This window comes from Pelodiscus sinensis, chromosome 24 (assembly GCF_052426305.1).
Source record: "Pelodiscus sinensis isolate ZL-2025 chromosome 24, ASM5242630v1, whole genome shotgun sequence".
Classification (NCBI taxonomy): Eukaryota; Metazoa; Chordata; order Testudines; family Trionychidae; genus Pelodiscus; species Pelodiscus sinensis.
The window spans coordinates 23,923,430-23,935,704 of record NC_143075.1 but is presented as its reverse complement, the minus strand read 5'-3'; the positions used below and the strand labels follow the sequence as shown (position 1 = coordinate 23,935,704).

The 12,275-nt window shown below is 49.7% G+C and overlaps 1 protein-coding gene across 5 annotated transcripts in view; it reads right to left on the bottom strand.

The window, feature by feature from the left end:
* ZBTB40 (zinc finger and BTB domain containing 40) overlaps window positions 1–12,275 on the bottom strand; it is an 85,168-nt gene that overhangs the window by 19,955 nt on the left and 52,938 nt on the right. For 4 of the 5 annotated variants that reach the window (XM_089773167.1, XM_075906661.2, XM_089773168.1 and 1 more), the window contains exons 9-12: window positions 11,240–11,373; window positions 7,006–7,174; window positions 2,818–3,231; window positions 2,001–2,207 (exon numbers count right to left, since the gene is read on the bottom strand). In XM_089773167.1, coding sequence (XP_089629293.1) covers window positions 2,001–2,207; window positions 2,818–3,231; window positions 7,006–7,174; window positions 11,240–11,373 — 924 coding nt within the window. The remainder of the gene's footprint in view (window positions 1–2,000; window positions 2,208–2,817; window positions 3,232–7,005; window positions 7,175–11,239; window positions 11,374–12,275) is intronic. The other variant, XM_089773169.1, reaches the window with a different exon arrangement.

Genomic DNA, 12,275 nt, shown 5'->3' with positions numbered 1-12,275 from the left:
GACAAGAATGAGGGAAGACGCAGGGACTAGTGGGGACACCAATACGTGCTGCCTTCCCAGCAAGTCCTTGGAATTTGTACGGGAGGCAGAAGCCAGGCTGCCAACTAAGGGCTCCCAGGCTGCCAACTAAGGGCTCCCAGGAGTGGGCACTGAGGTCAGAGGAGTGGGCACTGAGGTCAGAGCTGTGCTTGCAACAGATCGGAGAAGCAGGAAAAGCATCAGCAATCAAGGCAAGAGATGATTCAGGTGGGGACGAGGGTTTCAGCAGGGGGGCGGGAGAGGGAAGGGCAGGTTTACCGGAGAGGGAGAAGCAGTGATTCAGCAAAGGACTAAAATCAGGGCCAAGGAGGAGTGAACAGACACGGAGCTGCGGGCCCAGAAGACAGGAGGAGAGCGGGCTCCATCCATAGGCAGAGAGAGGGAACACAGGACGGTCTGTTTGAGAGACAGAGTAAGATGGTAGTTGGGCAGTGACACGGTGATGCCAGAAGCAGCTGGACCTAGGGAACGATCTGCACCAACCTCTACTGTGGGTAATAGAAGCCCATTCTCAGTGGGTAAGGCAGGCAGGCAGGGAGACAGGACAAAGGCAGAGGAGCCAGTAAACTGGAGTTGGAAAGGACAACCCGTCAGCAAGGCAGCAACAGTCAAGTGCGCAGACCCGGCACCCCACCTCCCACCCAGATCCTGCATCCTTATCCTACTCGCTGGCAGCCCTGTCCCGCACATTGAGCCCCTCATTTTTGTTTCCACCCCAGAGCCTAAGGGGGTCCACAAAATCCACTAACTCTGGAACCCCAGAAAAGTAAGCGTGGCCTAGGGAAGCCCTGAACCTTAGTCCTCCCACCCCTTTCCCTCACCTCATGGGGCTGGAGTGCAGGAGAATGAGGTGTCTCAGTTGGGGGCCATATCAGTGAGGGTTGGGGGTTTTGGGAGGAGTTTTTTTGCTTCTCACTTGTGTGGTCCCCAATGGATTTTTCGAGGCCCATTCCAGTGAGGCTGCTCTGGCTGGAATGTGCCTCGTGCAGCTGCCGCTTGACTCCAGCTGGAGCTGGGGCTGCCCGCAAGGACTGGGACCGTGGTACTAAAAATAGCACCATGGGCAGCCTCTGCTCCTCTCCGGGCACATGGTCCCACCCTGGGAGCAGCTGGGGCTGGAATGTGGTACTAAAAGTAGCACCGTGGGTGGCCTCTGCTCCAGTCCCAACACCTGCCAAGCCCGAGTGTGCCCCACAGTGCCCAAGCTGGGCTCCATGTAGCTCCTGCGGGGGCTCCGCTCCAAGGTGTGGAGGTCTGTAAGTGGCTCCGCCAGGTTTTGGCTTGGACCCGCCTGGCCCCCCAGCAGCGGTGGCCGCTGTGCTAACAAGCTGCCTGGAGGAGGTGGAGGCGGTGCCACCAGACTGGGACCCTGCAGGTGGAAGGAGGGGCCGTTTGCCATTGGAAGCTGGCCCAGCAGCCTGCAGGTAAAGGGCCAATGGAGCTGCCTATGTGCTCTGCTGGGGTGGGGGAGGAATCAGGGTGCTGAGGAGCAATGGCATGGAGCTATTCCTTGGTCGCTTCTTCCTGCAAGCCGTGTCCCCATCAGGTAGTGAAATGTCCAGTGGGACTTTCCGGGACATTTCACTACTTGATGGGGCACCGGGACAGAGCATTTAACTTCGGGACTGTCCTGGAAATATTGGGCCGTATGGTCAGCGTAACTATGCCAATAACATTTTAGTTGCGCTACCTGTTCCCATTATACTAACAACCCATCTGGCTTAGGCAAAAGCAACATGCACAGTGTTGTAAGGACCCCTTGGTTCACTCATACTTGTAAGAAACAAGCAAGCAAAACTCAAAATACTACCCCAGGGCTGAATCCTACTTTGGCGCCAGCATGCCCCACTGCTAATTTCCCACGCTACAGGGTGCTCCTGTGCTTCAATTGCCTGGTCACACTCCTTCAAGCGCACACAGCAGCAGACAGGTCCTGAGGTAGAAGGCTGAGGCAGGCTCACCCTCCGAGTGCTTCTTCTTGGTGTGATAGGCCAAGGCAGAGGCTTGTGTGAAGGTCATGAGGCAGTGCTTGCACGTGTAGGGGCGGTCTCCGGTGTGCAGCCGCAGATGATTCTTCAGGGTGGAGTTGGCTGCGAACTTGGCGCCACACTCTTCACAGGAGAAGGGCTTTTCATCAAAGTGCTCCGTCAGCTTATGGTACTGCATTCCTAAGGGCAGACACCAAAGCCAGCAGTTAACATCTGGCACAAAGGCCTTGCCAAAGCAATACCCCATTCCAGCCCTGACTACATCACCAGGTAACTGCTTAACTTCACACCAACGCTGCTGATTCTTAGCAGACAGCAGGCCCAAACGGCTTCCCAAGCTGCCACTTGCTGAGAGAGGAATGAAAGACGTGGCAGTGAGCTTCCTCTGCCCATAGAGGAAGGCTAAGGGACTGGGAAAGAGGAAAAGGAACTCAACGTACTGAGAACCTTTAGCCCTTTCATTACCACCAGCTGAAGAACTGAACAGGCCATCTCACGGAGCAAGTATTTTCTGGAGGCCTTTTAAATTGCCAGCATCCTCACTTTTCCTTCATGAGGCTCATGCAATGGCAGAAAACAAGCATGCATGAAGATAAGCAGAAGACGTTAGGGCAATCAGCAGTGCGGGTGAAAAGAACTGAACGGGGCAGCCCAGGGCTTCTCAATCTCCCGCGTCCCCAGTGCATACATGAGGGAGGAGGCTCTGACTTCAGATGTGCCATTAACATGGCCTGGTATCTAAACCCCTCCTCCCCTGCTGCTCGTGGAGTCTCTTCAGGTTCAGTCCTACCTGAAGCATGAGCAAATTCTCTTCCGCAGATGTCACATGTCACTGGGAGCCGCTTCTTCTTTTTGGCTGTCTCTGTAGCTCCAGGCCCTCCGTGGGCTTCCAGCTGGTGGTTTTCCAGCTCTTTCTTGGTGGTCTTGATCTCACTGCACTCTTTACACTGCAATTGCTTCCCCTTGGCCACGCGACACCGCTTCATGTGCACCTTAAGACGGCAGTAGAAATGGAAGCTCTTATCACAGGCTTTGCAGACAAAGTTCTTCTTGGAGGGAGCTTTCTCTTGGGGCTCCTTCTGCTCCTTGGCACTTGCACTCCCAGGCTTCTCCTCCTCCTTGTCCATAGCTTCGATCTGGGATTCACTGTTCACCTTCCACTTTCTGATTCCAGCCTTCTCCCCACGTCCTTCCGTCAGGAGTCCTGTGTGGACAACATGCTCATTTCAGTGCGTACTGACAGCTCCATGTGCTCACCCTGTGTCTACTAAGAGCTGCCCAGGTGCAAAGGGATGTGTCACAGCCAAATGGCAGCTCTTCACACCCACTTGGTGCAGGGAGCAAGGACAATATCAGGTGCAAGGAAGTGGAGAATCAGGCCTAAATTTCTCTGTCAAAAATGCCAGTGTCTACAGAGGCTTCCATAAAGTGACCGAGCACGTGGGCAGAAGTGCAAAAGAAAGTCTCCTCCCATTTTAGCACCAATGAGAAAACTGGAGCTGCAGAGACCTGAGGGCCCAGGAGTGAAATTATTGTTTGCATAAATATTTGCAGTTTGAGGCCTTCGTTATGATGGCCCCCTGGTGGCTCCAGAGATAAGGCAGGATTGAATTTTTCATGTAAAATGGGTGCAGATCCCTTAATTGAACAGGGTAAGGTCCAGGAATTCCTCTCTAGCATGTTAGCATGCCCTTTCAGAAACAGGCTAAGACTGGGGTGCCTCATGCTCTTCTGGGTAGATTTAAAATGACTCACTGACACCTCCTTTCCAGAGATGATCACAGTGTTTTAAGCCCCTACAACAGCACAATCCCAAAAAGCACACTGGACTCCAGCCTCCAGGAAAACCCTCTGGGATAATAGGTGTGGGGGAGGCAATAAATACACAAAACAGTCATTTAGCTTCTTCGTTATAGGTAAAATCTTGCAAATCTGTGGCCATGGAAACTAGTGCAGAATTAACCTTTTGCCATAGCCGTGTACTCAGGAACTCCGGGGTGCATTTTTGGACATTTGTTTCTAATGTTTGAGGTTATGGAGCGAACCTTGCAAACACAACTGAGCGCACCCATGTAGTGATGTCACCTGTTTGCAGAAAGCCTGCAAACCAGCAGAGAGGGATTAATTACCCGTGTACTGCAATGCACCATTAACTCTGACATTTAGGTGTCCATCTGTGGCATACTGGAAATGTAATGAGTGTAAAATAAACTCTAACGCTGCTCACAGACAATGTTCCTTCTACTTTTTTCTACCTATATGTAGAACAAATTTTGTTATGTGCACCAATGCATATGCAGATGTGTATTACCAACAGAAACACATGCTGCCAGCTGTGGGTGCTCTAACAATCAGATGGTCAGCACCTAAGCCTCTCCTGGGGAGCTGCCCAAGCGCTCAGCTTACAGGGAACACGACCTACATCTCACCTCTTTCAGTTCCCAATCCCACTAAAGTTCTACTTTCTCCCATCCCACAGACCAGATCAACTCCCTGACACCAGCACTGGATTGGAGATAGACAAGCACTCAGCAAAGAAGAAATGGTTATTCATATTCCAGGAACTGCAGCCCTTTCAGAGGTGCTGTTCAAATATATTCCATAAACTGCCTTTCTGTAGAAAGATGAGGGCCTGAAATATAAGGCCATGTATCACAGGCCAGGTCTGAGGCCTGAGGCCCTTACAGCCAACAGTGATAAAGACTTTGCTAATATAAAGCAAAGTGAAGTTGTGAGCAAGAGGCAGGCCCTGCTCACAGAAGTTTGCAAGAACAGGGCTGATATTGCAGGAACACTCATACCTAATAAGTACTTGCAACAGGCTGTAAGCACATCCCAGAGGGGTCACAACAGAACACCTCAAAAAGAAACATCTTGGTACTATCACACTCCCCACAAATAACATACACACCATCCCAGGTTAAGGACAGGGTCTAAATTGACAGCATGACAGATAGTGATCAAACCCCAATATACAAGATAATGGGTGGATCAGGGTATGTAAGAGGGTGTCAACCTTGTACATCAGGAGTGATGTGTAACTTGTTTGTACCTGTGTATAAAAATGTACCTCAAGGGAGCCGTCTCTGTCCAGCTGAGGGGGCCGTGTTGCGTTCCTGGCACTGACAGAGATGGTCCATTGTCAAGTGGTTTGGTAGAATCTGACAACTATTATTGTACTTCATTGGACAAGAAGCCTGGCCTGAAGCCTTTGATCTTTATCTGGTTTTTGGTCTTTGGGGGCTGCTGGGGGACCCTCAGGGAGCTCCTCAGGGAGAGCAAGTACTGCAGGGTCCCTGCTATCTGAAGCAGAGATGGCAATAACTGGCACTGCTGTGTCCAGAGTGTGAATCTTTTATACTTGGCAGAGGTAAGTGTCAGAGTCCTTTCTACTGGGGAGAGCATTTGTATCTAGCTGAAGAGACTCTACTGATGTTTCCCAGCCAGGAGCCATGCTATTAAGGCACCCTGGATCTGGATGGAGGATATGCCCATCTGTTGAGATATCCTCTCTCTATTGGAGGGTGGCTGGGTCTGAGAATCAGAACAGCCTCAGCCATGCTGGTGCTACCATGGTCATTCTGGCTGTGTCCTGCTGGGTGGTCTGGCTCAATGGAATGGAGCCAAATGGGGCCAATTTAAGAGTATAGTGTGAAAAATAGCTTGAATGTTCAAACCACCACCACTAAACTGCATCGTCCTTGTGCTCTAGGAAAGCCCTGCTGCCACAGACTTGTGCTGGACAATACTCTTATCTAAGGATGTTAAGGATTTGCTTATCAGATAGTCTTTTGACTCGTTGACTAGTCGATATCCCCCCCCCCCCGGCTGCCTCTATGAGACAGAGAGGCAGCAAAGGCGGGGGGAGGGGGTACTTCAAAGTGGCAGCATTGCACAGCTGATCCAAGGCAGCTGCTGCACAGCTGATCTGCGGATCAGCTGTGCGGCGGGCTGCCCCTTTAAAATGCCGCCTCTGTGCGAGTCAAAGGGGCAGCCATGGAGTTCAGGATCAGCTGGGGACTCCCTAGTTGATCCCGGGCTCCCCGTGACATTTCTCTGGAACCCAGGATCAGCTCAGCAGTTCCCAGTTGACCCCGGGTTCCACGCGGTACTGCCCTGGAACCCAGGGTCAGCTGGGGACTCCTTGGATCAGCTGTGCGGCGGGGCTGCCCCTTTAAAACACCACTGCTGCACATTTCAAAGGGGCAAGCTGCCGTGGAGCCTAGGGTCAACTGGGGACACCCCAGATGACCCCAGGCTCCGTGGCTTTGAAATGTACAAGAGCCCCCACTGGGGACTCTTGTGCATTTCAAAGCAGGCATGCCACATGCAGCCTGGAGTCAGTGGGACTTCCCCCTGGCCCCAGGCTGTATGCGGAGTTCCACATTCCTCCTTTGAAATGTACAAGAGTTCCAGCAGGGGCTCTTGTACATTTCAAAGGAGGAATGTGGAAGTGCCTATTCATTAGTTGACTAGTTGATTAACCACATTTTAATATCTTTACTCTTATTTTAGGTGAACCTATGAGATGATTAATATATTTACAATACAAACACAGAGATCTACATGGATCCTCACACGAACAGCTAAGGCTGAGATAGCTCCACATGAAAATAAACCATTGCACATTAAACAACCTGAGTTTTTCCTGAAGAAAAACCTAGCCCAGAAATCACATACAAAGATACTGGGTGAATCACTGAAGTTAGAGATGGTCAACATGTATTAGACCAACCAATCCATCTACCTACTAATGTCGGAATGACCTTACAGTACATTTCCTGGAACCAGGGGACATACGTAAATCCAAGTGCTAGGTTCCCAAACACACTTTTGCTGAATGCCCCATTCTAACTGTACAATACAGAGTTTGGGCAAACAGCAATTATACACTGTGATCCAACACTAAAGCCACACACAGCTCCAATTACCACAGATTGGTGTAATCGAATTGGAGTGGCATTTGCAGGTTTCTTACCCACGTGCCCAAGCTCCTGCATCACTGGCTGTAGGCCTGGGAAAGACTCGTGAACAGTGCATAACAGCTGACAGATCTTGATGGCAGGAACAGACTTCTCCTGTGCAGTGTTCAGAGCTGCTTTCAAGGAGGCCTCTGAACTCTCCTTCTGAGAGGAAATACTGAGCAGCTACAGAAACACAGGAGAGAAGAAGTCACATGGCAGATAATGATTTTTTTTCATTCCTGTACTTGCTTTAGTTTGGTTTGGACCCCTTTCTGAGAAACAGAAGAACAGGCCTTTTGCCACAGAGCTCAGACTATAACAGCCACACTCGGTCAGACCTATGGCCCACTTAGCCGCATAACTCATTTCTGACAGCAGCCAGCACCAGACGCTTTGGGGGCAATGAACAAATCAGACCAATTGTGAGTGATCTCTGTGGTCACCCAGGGTATGTCTAGACTACACCTCTCTGTCAACAGAGAGATGCAGATTAGGCACGTCGAAATTGCTAACGAGGCAGGGATTTAAATATCCCGTGCTTCCTTAGCATAAACATGGCTGCTGCTTTTTTCCAAAATGGAGCTATTCCGAAAAAAAAACCCCCGGCAGTCTTGACGTGGATCTTTTGAAAATAAACCCTTTTTCGAAAGATCCTGTAAACCTCATTTTGGCTGTGTCTAGACTATACCTCTCTGTCGACAGAGAGATGTAGATTAGGCACGTCGAAATTGCTAATGAGGCAGGGATTTAAATATCCCACGCTTCATTAGCATAAACATGGCTGCCACTTTTTTCTGAAACGGAGCAAAAAAATGGCAGTCTAGATGGGGACCTGTTGAAAATAAACCCTTTTTTGAAAGATCCTGTATTCCTCAAAAAATTCCTGCCTCATTAGAAATTTCAACGTGCCCAATCTACCTCTCTCTGTTGACAGAGAGGTGTAGTCTAGACACAACCCCAGTTCCAGCGTCGGGCAACTGGAAGGACAGGGATGCCAGAGAATGGGGTTGTATCCCTGACAATCTTGACTAATAGCCATCAATGGACTTATCCATGAACAGCTCTAATTATTTTTTTAATCCCGTTATACTTTTGGCCTTCATAACATTCCCTGGCAACAAGTTCTACAGGGTGATAGCAAATTCTATGAAGTACCTTCTCTTGTTTGTTTTAAACTTATTGCCTATTAATTTTGTTAATTAAGTTGTATTATGTGAACCACTTTCTCCAAACCATTTGTGATTTTATAGACCTCTATAATATCCCTTAGATGTTTCTCTTCTAAAATGAACAGTCCCAGCCTTTTTAATCTTTCCTCATATGGATGCTGTTCCATATCCCTAACCATTTTTTACTCTTCTTTGTACCTATTTTAATTCTAAGATTTTTTTTTGAGACAACAAAAACTCCACACTATATTCAAGGTGTGTACATACCATGGAGTCACATAGTGTCATTATGATGGCCTCTGTTTTATCATCAATCCCTTTCCCAATGGTTCCTAGTAGTGTTAGGTTTTTTGACTGCTGCTGCATATCGAGCAGATGTTTTCAGAGAACTTTTCACAATGACTCCAATACCACTTTTTTTTTTTTGAGCAGTAACAGCTCATTTAGATCCCATCATTTTCTTTACATAGACCGGATTATTTTTTCCGATGTGCACTACTTTGCACTTACTAACACTGAATTTCATCTGCCGTTTTGTCACCCAGTCAACTGAATCCCTTTGTAACTGTTCGCAGTCATCTTTGGACTTAATCTTCAGTAGCTTAGTATCATCTGCAAATTGACTAGCTCATTTATGAATATGCTGAATAGCACTCCTCAGTACAGATCCTTGGAGGGCCTCACTATTTACCTCTCTTCTTTGTGAAAACTGACCATTTATTTCTACTCTTGCTTTTCTAGTTTTTAACCATTTAATGACCGAGGCAAGGACATGCCCTCTTATTCCAATTGCTTACTTTGCTCAAGAGCCTTTGGTGAGGATCCTTGTCAGTGCCTTTCTGAAAATCCAAGTATTCTATATCAACTGTATCCCCATGCTTGCTGATTCCTTCAAAGAACTCTAATTGGATGTAGGGTTGTTCGATAGTGTGTAACTGAATAGTCGTCTAATCACATCAGATTTAGAGATTACATGACTATTCAATAGTCCCTGGGGGCGGGGCCAGCAGCCGGTGTGCTCCTGGCCCCACTCCTGGGGAGCCCCTGCCATCTCACACTGCTGCCTCTATCAGAGGCAGCAGCATGGGGTGCCAGGCGGGAGCTGGTCCAGAAGGGAAGCCAGTTTAAAAACCAGCTCCTTGTACAGTTCAGTTCTCGACTGCGACCCTGCACTGCTGCTTCTGATACAATGGCAGCAGCTCAGGAGTGGCATGTCAGTGTGGGGGATCTGAGCTCCCCGTGGACAGAGACTTTCAAGGAGTCAGTGCTTTTAAGCCAGCGCCCCCCAGCACCGGCTCCTGCCTGTCCCCCCTGCTGCCTCTGTGGGAAGCAGTGGGGTGGAGGGAAGGTGGGTCTGTGGAGCCAGCACACGTGGACAGCCAGCTTAAAAGCCGGCTTCCTGCGTATATCGGCTCCCGCCTGCTTCCCTCTCCCTCCACGCTGCTGCCTCTGGTAGGATGAGGGAGGCCCATCTCCCATTTCCCCCTCCCCTTGCTGCCTCTGATACAGAGGCAGCAAGGGGGAGAAAATGTGTGTATTGGACAGGATTAGCCCAGGCTCATCAGTTAATCATGTAGTCATCTACATGTTGACATCCTTAATAGGCTGGTGAGACATGATTTTCCTTTACAAATGCCATGTTGCCTCTTCCACGCATATTGTGTTCATCTATGTGTCTGATCATTCTGTTCTTTACTACAGTTTCAGCCAATTTGTCTGGTATGAAGTTAGGCTCCCTGGCCTGTCACACCCAGGATTGTCTCCGGAGCCTTTTTTAAAAATAGATGTTACATGAGCCACCCTTCAAGCATCTGGAACAGAGGCTGATTTCAAAGGCAGGTGATATACCACATTCAGTAGTTTTGCGATTTTGTATTTGAGCTCCTTCAGAACATTTGGCTGAACATCATTTGGTCTGGGTGCCTTAATACTGTTTAATTTATCAGTGTGTTCCAAACCCTCCTCAATGCTGACTTTCCTTTGGCAAATACTGTGTTTTACTTAGTTTCTAACTGCACCAGCTGAAAGGGCTTCAGGGGATTTAAAAAATAAAAGGTTACAGCAGTTCAAGTGCTTGACTGCTACTTTTGGACTAAGCCAAACTAGCACTGCTGCCACTGCAAGGAATCAAGGACTAGTACAATCTGCGATAGCTCACTTTTCTTGAGGATAATGACTTTGTCAGCTAACTGGGAACTCCGGTCTTTCACTGGGGGATAGCCCCGATGTGCTGTAATTTACAGGACATTAAAGCCAAATCATTCCACAGACCTTTGGGCATTTCTTCCCCTTTAACCCTGCTGCTATGGTACCATATCCACTGTAGCTCATCTTGGCCATAGGAACACGAAGTATGCACGGCATAAGTAACAGCATGCAGAGAGTTGAAGATGTTATTAGGTCATCTGCAGCTTGAGAGAACTTTCCATTTTGACAAATATTTACAGTCAGTCTAAATAACGCCAAATCCCCAGAGGTTACAACAGCAATTGGCAAGAGCAGGAGCTGATCAGCTGCAGGCTGCCCTGTGAATGAACTTCGCCAGCCAGCCATGAAGGAGCCCAGCAAATGCTTCTGCCTCGTTCAGTTTTATCTACAGGCTGGATGTGGCCTATTCTCTCTCCTAGAGGTGAACGCCAAGGTGAGCTTGCCAGCATGACAGGGCAGCTAAACTCCTCCACATCAGTCTCAGCCAGAATGGAGCTGCATTCTCAGCATGCCCCGTAGGAACACTTCACTTGTGTCACAGGAGTCTGGAGGCTGCTGACCCACAGCACAACCCACACCATGCTAGCTGCCAGCTGTGCTTTCCATGAGGCATCTCTGCCACTTTGCAGAGCAGAGCAGGCACTTTATGGCGAACGGTCACATTTTGCTCAAATGAGGCCCTATGCTGCATGCATCCCTTGCATAAAATGTTTGGCACCCCTCATTCTAAGAGAAGGGCAGCTCTGAGAACAGCATGCCCTGGCTCCACTCATCTCAGCGGGGTCAACTTGGATCAGGATGGAACATCATGGAACACACATCACAGTAAAGCAGAGGACAGCTGTGAGCCGCCTTACTACCCTGTCAGTACCTCTTTCACTGCCTCTGTGAGGCCCACTTCTCCTGGAGCCAAGCCCTCCAGTCCAGCGCTCTGCTTGATGGCCTCTGAGATCAGCTTGCTGTGCCGCAGTATTATTTCAATGGCTGTACTTTCACTTGTGGCCACTGAAGGAAAGAAGATAAAAAGAATGGGGTGGTTCTGTAGGTCTACGCCATTTCAGACCCTCCCTGCCAGGTGGGAATGGTTCCCTTTAGGAGCTGGAGGAGGACAAAGGACAAAGGTGTAGGCTTTGGTGCCATTAGTTGTGGCTGCAAAAGCACCATCCAGCAACAACTGGAGATAAAGCAGGAGTGACAGTTTTCAATTAAGGATGTTAAATGTGGTTAATTGGCTAGTCGATGGAATTTCCTTTGAAAGGAGGAATGTGGAACACCGCATGCAAACCGGGCCAGCAGCACGTCCCGCTGACTCCAGGCTGCACGCAGTGTGCCTGCTTTGAAATGCACAAGAGTCCCCAGCTGTGAGTCCCCTGCTGACCCCGGGTTCCATGCTACTCTGCATGCTGCTAGGAGCCCAGGGTCATCTGGGGACTCCCCAGCTGACCCCGGGTTCCCCACAGCACTTCCCTGAACCCAGGATCATCAGGAGACTCCTCAGCTGACCCTGGGTTCCGGGGAAGTGCCACACTGAGCCAGGGATCAGCTGGGGAGTCCCAGCTGACCCTGGCAGTTCCGCACAGAACCTGAGATCAGATGGGGACTCCCCAGCTGACCCTGGGATCCGGGGAAGTGCCACGCAGAGCCCAGGGTCAGCCAGGGAGTTCCCAGCTGACCCCAGACTCCACTGCGCCTTTGAAAGGTATGGAGGCAGCAGTTTCAAAGGGGAAGCTGCCACACAGCTGAGATCAACTGTGTGGCAGCTTCCCCTTTAAAACTGCTGCCTCCGCACCTTTCAAAGGGGCAGCTGTGGAGCCCAGGGTCACCTGGGGACTCCCCAGCTGATCCTGGGTTCCAGGGAAATGCCGTGGGGAGCCTGGGATCAGCTGTGAAGTCCCCATCTGGCCCCC